At 28.5% G+C, this 7,560-nt stretch overlaps 2 protein-coding genes across 2 annotated transcripts; both read right to left on the bottom strand.

Annotated features, from left to right (window-relative positions):
* Positions 1-5,574, bottom strand: LOC112686318. The gene is made up of 4 exons (XM_025558535.1): positions 5,491-5,574; positions 4,817-5,068; positions 512-680; positions 1-140 (listed from the first exon to the last, which is right to left on the bottom strand). Exons 2-3 carry the CDS (start codon positions 5,060-5,062, stop codon positions 516-518), a joined length of 411 nt encoding a protein of 136 aa, XP_025414320.1. The 5' UTR covers positions 5,063-5,068; positions 5,491-5,574; the 3' UTR covers positions 1-140; positions 512-515.
* On the bottom strand, positions 1,637-3,011 carry LOC112686316. The gene has a single exon (XM_025558534.1). It carries the CDS (start codon positions 2,851-2,853, stop codon positions 2,179-2,181), a length of 675 nt encoding a protein of 224 aa, XP_025414319.1. The 5' UTR covers positions 2,854-3,011; the 3' UTR covers positions 1,637-2,178.
* Positions 5,575-7,560: the final 1,986 nt, after the last annotated feature.

Raw genomic sequence — 7,560 nt, 5'->3', positions numbered from 1 at the left:
CCACGATATTCATTGACTACTTCATCACTTCTGTTCATCCACTTTAAAATCAATATAACTTTAACAAACAGTGTTAGATTTTCATTTAAAATATTTACACAATTTCTTGCATCTTGCAACAACTTAACGAGTTCAGAATCCTGCAAATCATTTAAATGAGTTACAATACAATAGAAGAATAATAGTTTTTCAGTCATACAGTCAAATATTTACTAAATACCACACATAAAGGTTAGTTTCAAAATAAATTTGCACTTTATTTATTTCTGTATACTTTAATATAACATACAATTTATTTTTTATTAAAAATATTAAGTTCTTATGAATAATCATATAAAAATAGGAATTTGGGGGGGATTTCTCTTGCACTATGAGAGGTGGCTAAGCTCTTTCAATGAATGCCAATACTTTAAATTGAGTTAAATTCATAACCCGAAAGTGATTTTTATCTTCCTGAGCTTAAGAGTTCTCCCAATGATTGTGCATACCATTTTTACCTTTTAATTCTCACCTGTTCATGAACCAAAAAGCCACTCTAATGTAATTGCAAATGTTGTAAAATCTTGGCATGTGTAGTTTTCTTTACCCCCATTATACTTGACAGAGTTCATATGCACCATGTGGCTTTTATTCATTTGGGATAAATTCTTGGGCATGGGTGTAATCTGTAATAGATTCATCTTTGATGAACCGGATAAAAATATTACAAGTTAGGTTGTTAAATAATTTTTCAGTTCAATAACTTCTGAATATGACCGCTTAATACACGAAGATTGACTAAATTGACAGATTAATTTATTTAAATTTAATAATCTATAGCAGCGGTTCTTAAACTGTAGTCCATGGTACTCATATCAGGGGTCCGCAGTAGGCTTACACATACATACGTCAATATGTGACATGAGTGCATTAATACATTATTGTTGGATTATAATTTTATTTATTTTATATTATATATAAATATAATAGATAGATAGATCTTATTTTTAAACAATGGTTAAAAATTTGTCTCAAGTATAACATCAACCATCATATTAAGTTTATAAGAATTACATTTTAAGAATATTAAAAAAAAATATAAAAATAAAAACTAAAATAATAAAATTGAAATTTACTGAAAAATTAAGTGTAATAAAAATAATTAAATATCTATATAATATATGATTCTATATGTTTTGTTATGTCTAGTATTATAATTTATTATAATTTTGGTTTTAATAACATGAGATGTTTTATAAAAAATAATGTATTCAAAAAAAAAAATTGGTAAAGTCCTCAATTTCTAAATATCTTTCATCAGGGATCTGTGATCTACAATAGATTAAGAACCACTGATCTACATAATCATTTTTTATTTCAATTGAAATTTTTACTATCACTAACAGAAATATAACTTAAATACATAAGAGTATATTTTACAGTACATGTTTCAAAAATATAAATTCATTTTCAAAATATAAATTTAAATTGTAGAATAAATTGATGGATTTTATTGGTATGAAAAATAAAATGCTATCAAACTGCCATTAATGTTTGTTATTATCATTATAATATGAAGTATAGTATTTTGTATAATATAATTTCTATCATATTATTTTACTAAGATAATATAAAAATAGAACTTGTTTCATATTATAATAGAAATATGTTCATATACTGGCCCATATTTAATCAGAAAAAAACCAAATTGTCATGATACAATGAGACAAGATTTTTTTTTTAAGTTGTTATACAGTGTTTCCTTTTAAAGGTAACACTAAATAATTCTGTCCAGTGACATCGGATTAATATGCGGTTTTCAGGAGGGGATAGGGAATACATAAATACACATTTTTTAATGATTTTTATATTTTTAGATCTTTCCGTGTGCGCATGTGCAATACAACTTGCATTTTTTTAAATGGCAACAGGTGTTTTAATACCAAATTCGGATAGACCGAATTTTTTTAAGTCGATTTGATCCTTTTTACCATAGCTGTAAAATCAAATCTGACTAAATGGCAACCAGTCAAAGTTTCGATTAAAATCATTGAATTTTTCATCAATCATACTAGAATTTTATGAATTATTATGAAATTTTATTTATTATTTTTGTATCCGTAGGTTTGAAGATATTATTTAATCATTTAAATTTAATTTTGAGGAATTAATTAACCTCAATTAGATGTAAATGTTAGTTCATGTAAACTCCAAGTATCTTCTCCCGGTAAGTGTACCATCGTAAAAATACGGGCCGATAAGTCTCCCATCTAGTACCCCACACCAAAGGTTAGTTCCCCAAACTGTTTGGTGATTTGTATCAGTCGTCCAATATGGATTGTGATCAGCCCAATACCGGTTATTTTGTTTATTAATTATACCGTTGTTGGTAAACTTTGATTCGTCGGTCCAACAGATAAATCGTAGAAAATCGGGTTCGTCTTGTAATTGTATCATAAACCATGCAATAAATGTAAGTTTACGATTAGAATCACCTGGTACCAACTTTTGTACTAAATCAGGCCTACACGGGTGCAATTCATTTTTTTTCAAAATTTTTTGAACTTTTTTACAAGAAATTCCAATTTCGTTGCTTAAATGCCTAATCGAAGATCGAGGATTTAATTGAACATAAGCTAATACCTGCAATTCGTCCTGTTCGTTTACCTGTCCAATCAACTGTCTTTGATTACACCGATTATCACCTCGTCTTGCAGGTAGTCCACCACTATTTCTCAAAGATGATTCAATCCGGACAAAGTAATTGTGAGGAGGGTGATATCGTTCTGCATAAAGTCTAGTGGCATTTCGTGAATTACGTCGACATTCACCATAAACTAAAAGCATATCAACTTTTTCATTGTTACTTGCCATTTTTAAATTTCAATGAAATACTTGCGTTACATACGAGTTTAAAACTTGTAATGGCTTTCAATAATCACATTTAAACAAATGCTAAAACTCATCAGTTATAATGAGTTATTATTATTTTTTTTTTTTTTTAAAAAAAATAAATAAATTTGGTTTATTTTAGTAAAGGCTATAAATAAAATAATCGTAGAGATTACAAGTAATTACCAAACTTGTATCATGAAAAATAACAATAATTGATAAAATTAATAATTTAAATAGAAACTTTAATAATAGAAGTTAAGTTATGAGAAATAAATCATATCATTTTGTTTAATCTTTTCTTACTTAGTAATTGAACTAACATTTACGTCTAATTGAGGTTAATTAATTCCTCAAAATTAAATTTAAATGATTTAATAATATCTACAAACCTATGGATACAAAAATAATAAATAAAATTTCATAATAATTCATAAAATTCTAGTATGATTGATGAAAAATTCAATAATTTTAATCGAAACTTTGACTGGTTGCCATTTAGTCAGATTTGATTTTACAGCTATGGTAAAAAGGACCAAATCGACTTAAAAAAATTCGGTCTATCCGAATTTGGTATTAAAACACCTGTTGCCATTTAAAAAAATGCAAGTTGTATTGCACATGCGCACACGGAAAGATCTAAAAATATAAAAATCATTAAAAAATGTGTATTTATGTATTCCCTATCCCCTCCTGAAAACCGCATATTAATCCGATGTCACTGGACAGAATTATTTAGTGTTACCTTTAAAAGGAAACACACTGTATTTTGTCAACATAGATTACAATAAATCATTTTTCTTTGAATCAGGCGTTACGCAATGTATTAGCACCATTCAAAAACACAATATTATAAATAGTTAACAGAATTTACAGACTTTTGTTAGGTTTTAATAAAATAATTATTAAAAAAAAAAAAAACAAAATAGTAACCTACTAGCATAATTATACCTAGTTAATATTGAAATGAACAGTATAAAACCTATTTTATTTTGATTAATAATAAGTAAAATTGATGGGATACAATAGGTACTTAGATTAATAATTATTTTTATATTTTCAACATTCAAAATAACTTTTTTGGGAAAGAAATTTAATAAATATTAAATAAAAATAATTCAGCCATAGTATAATTTAGATACATGTATTACTAAGGTATTAACAGTTAAAATACAAATTTCTTGTTACTATTAAGCATAAGTAGGGTTAAGATTTAAAGGCAAAAGCCTATTTTTTTTTTTTTTTTTAATAATAACAGAATAATAATTTAATAAAATTAATTTAACAGAATAAAAATGAGTTTCATTTAATATCTAAGACAATGAATGTAGTTTTTTTTTACAGTTTTTTACTAATAAATTAACCTTTTTACTTTTTTTTTTTGTATTTGATTTTTAATTGATCTAATAGTTTTATACACAGCTTAGGTATTATAGGCACAAATGAATTTAATTTATTTTTGATAAATTCAACAAAGTTTTGATTGGAGGAACAACAAGCAATGACGATTTAATAAGTAGTAATCTTGATTTAGATAATTATTTATATATGAAATATAACTTTGGTGAATATAGAAAGATAAATTCTATGTATATACAAAAATATTTTAAATCTAAACAGTCAACTTTTTACTGAACACAGCTTATTTAAATACATGATAGTGAATTGTTTTTTTATAATAACTAGTTAGTCTATTTAATTTTGTGGTAATTTTTGTAATTACTTTCATATATAAATTAAATGCCTTATTTCACATTTAAAATGCTTTTTTTATTGATTAGGTACATTGCCTTCAAATCCAAAACCTAATCATAAATATTCTTTAGTAACTTAAAATTAAAATTAACTTTCGTTGAAATTTAAAGTTAGTCACTTAAATGTAACTACTGACCATAATTTGGAAGAATGAAAATTTTTAAAATATGTATTACAGTAATGTACTTACCTTTATTTCAATGCCAGCATCTCTGATATCACATATCAGATTATTGTATTCAAGTTTTTCTTTTTCATTGTTTTTATTAAAATTAATAAGCAATGATTTTAGATTGGTAACGAGATTAAAATTAATTTTAACATTTGGTATGTTACTCAATGCAGCATTGTTATGTTTTTTCAATAATGTTGGTGTACTGGTGCTAGGAGCCCGCATATGGTGAGAGCCACTTTTGGGAGTGCGATATGAAGACATTTCAATCTGTAAAACAATGACAACACAATGTAATGAAAATGTATACAGTCATATAAATACAGGAATCGAACAAATATTTTGATCCATTAGGTATCAGATGTGTACTCATTTAATATATTACAATCATTCAGTATGATTAAATAGACGTCATAGTTAATCATATTGAATGATCGTAATGTTAACAAATCTTGACATCTTGACAAAATCGTTATTGCATTCATAGCGTGTATAAATTATCGTCGAGGTACCTCCTAGACATTTAATTTTTACTATTTTAAACGTCTTTCAATTGTTTTATTCATTCTATGGTGGTACTGCTACAAGACGTTTTACAATATTCGCAGTAATTTCACTAAGAAAACGGCACATGGTTGCGATGAGATCCGTTTACGGGACACGTAAACCGATCGTTTCAGAAGTTTACTTACGGAAATGCCGGATCTGAGGTTATGAACTCGCAAAGCACTCGACACGTAATCACAGTGTAACAGTAATAATCGTTCATACCTGTATGCGTGCCAAAGTGTAGAACGGTATTGAAACCGCAGTTATGTTTCCATCGGAAATCTATCCGCTGATTGATCAACGAGCAAAACACGTTTTTTACAAAACGAGCGACAAAACAGTTATTGCTGATATTTTTTTACTGTTTTATATTTTCTACGAATGTAATAAGATCGAAGGAGGAGCACCGAGCAAAACGTGCTATACGACAATTAAGTATTACCTTCACCGCAGGTCAGACACACTGTGAGAAGTTACAATAATTACCGTAGAACGTCACTGTTGCGTTTCGCTCAAGGAACTTATCACAGTTTTCGTTGGGCAATTCAAAATTATTTGCGACCATGCACATTCGATCGAGCGAACTACCTGTACATCGGTTACGCAAGTGCACCTGATTTGAAATCGGTAAGTGCGTGAAGTATTTGTAAAGACGGTCTGCTTCAACACTAAGTTTCTACAACAGCTGGAGCTCATCGCGAATGTAAATTGATTAATCCATCTAAAAAAAAACAAAAAACCCTTGTCCGAATTACGTACGGGTCCTACCCGAATAGTTGTACGAATTGCAATAGGTGCGTATTTAATGCTGTAATACGTTAGTTGTGTTGTAAGACACGTAGATATTATGTACGTGTCCACCTTCACATAATAAATGTTAAAGAGAAATCGTCACGTTTGTATAAGGAAATGTCCTTAGAAATTAAGTACGTTTTTAAAATGTAAATACAACTATTAACACAATAACCTACCCCAATAAAATGTCGTTCCCAAAATAATAATAATTCAAGAGTGCAACATCACATTTTCATGATGCAACCCAGGGCGCGTACAAATGGCTAATTATCAAATGTAGAAATCCGATGGCCACAGGATGTACGTGACGTCCGGGACGATTTCACCAAACAACAGTGACCTAGCAGTCGCAGGACCGACATAAATACCAAAGGGCGAGAGCCGAGACGGCAGTTAGATTCCACAGCTCAAGTCACCCACACATCACCATTGGAGATTCCACGGACTCTGTCCGTATGTACATTGCCTGACCGTTAAGACTTACGAGTTTATCGCTCCGAGCCCTCAGACGCATGTAGGTGTGCACAAGGAATCTCCACTCCGTACATTTCATAACTTATCTATGTGATTTCTCTTGAACTTAAATAAATATCTATTACATTTATCAACAATATTGTACGATTCATTTGAACACGAGGGTCGCAACAGTTGTTAAGAGAGGGGAGGGAGTCTCTAAGAAATATTACTAGCCATGAATTGCTATCACCATAGACATAATTAGTGATGGGAATAATCGAGTGATTTCGATAATCGAGAGATTAGTAATCGAGATATTATAGTAATCAAGTAATTCACTCGATTAAAATAATCGAGCGAATAGTAATCGAGATTATTTTTTCTCGATTGTTCCCATCACTAGACGTAATTGTATTGATTTTAAGACAAATCTAGTGCTCACAAATAAATACTCATTTAATTAAACTAAAGATATATTTGGTTATTGGTTGAAAGAAAAAATCATTATTTTACATAAATTTAGTATTAATCTAGAATAAAACATTTATTAGAAATAATGTTTTATTATCATTAAAACATTGGGCCTTAGAGGTATTCAAACCTATCAAACTATTCTTTAAATTAATTATATTTTTTTTACATTTAAGTAGGATGTATGCTTGAAACGAATCTATAGACTTCATTATTTCAAACATTTTTTTTTCGTTGATTTGATTTAGTCATCTTTAAATTATGGATATTAATGTATTGAATATGTATTTATTTTAAAGAAAATTTTATTAATTTAATATAATTCAGTATTAATTCTAGGTAAATCGTTGAACTTCAAAATAATGATTCCATTTCATTAAAACACTGAAAGATATTTTTCTGAGTGTAGTGATTAAAAACCCGAACAAAAAGACATACGGTCCGCCGCAATGTTTCAGTTGTCAAGACTATGATCACACGCAAAACTATTG

The sequence above is a fragment of the Sipha flava genome, unplaced genomic scaffold, assembly GCF_003268045.1.
Source record: "Sipha flava isolate LNK unplaced genomic scaffold, YSA_version1 304_pilon_pilon, whole genome shotgun sequence".
Taxonomy (NCBI): Eukaryota; Metazoa; Arthropoda; class Insecta; order Hemiptera; family Aphididae; genus Sipha; species Sipha flava.
The sequence above is the reverse complement of the archived record's forward strand: the minus strand, read 5'-3'. Positions and strand labels throughout refer to the sequence as shown.

Bases quoted from the DNA above. Each gene is read 5' to 3' on its own strand.
- LOC112686318 (XM_025558535.1), bottom strand. From the start codon at position 5,062: ATGTCTTCATATCGCACTCCCAAAAGTGGCTCTCACCATATGCGGGCT. The intron at 681-4,816 runs GTAAGTACATTA...GGTTCATCAAAG, and splicing joins ATGCTGGCATTGAAATAAAG to ATGAATCTATTACAGATTAC.
- LOC112686316 (XM_025558534.1), bottom strand. From the start codon at position 2,853: ATGGCAAGTAACAATGAAAAAGTTGATATGCTTTTAGTTTATGGTGAA.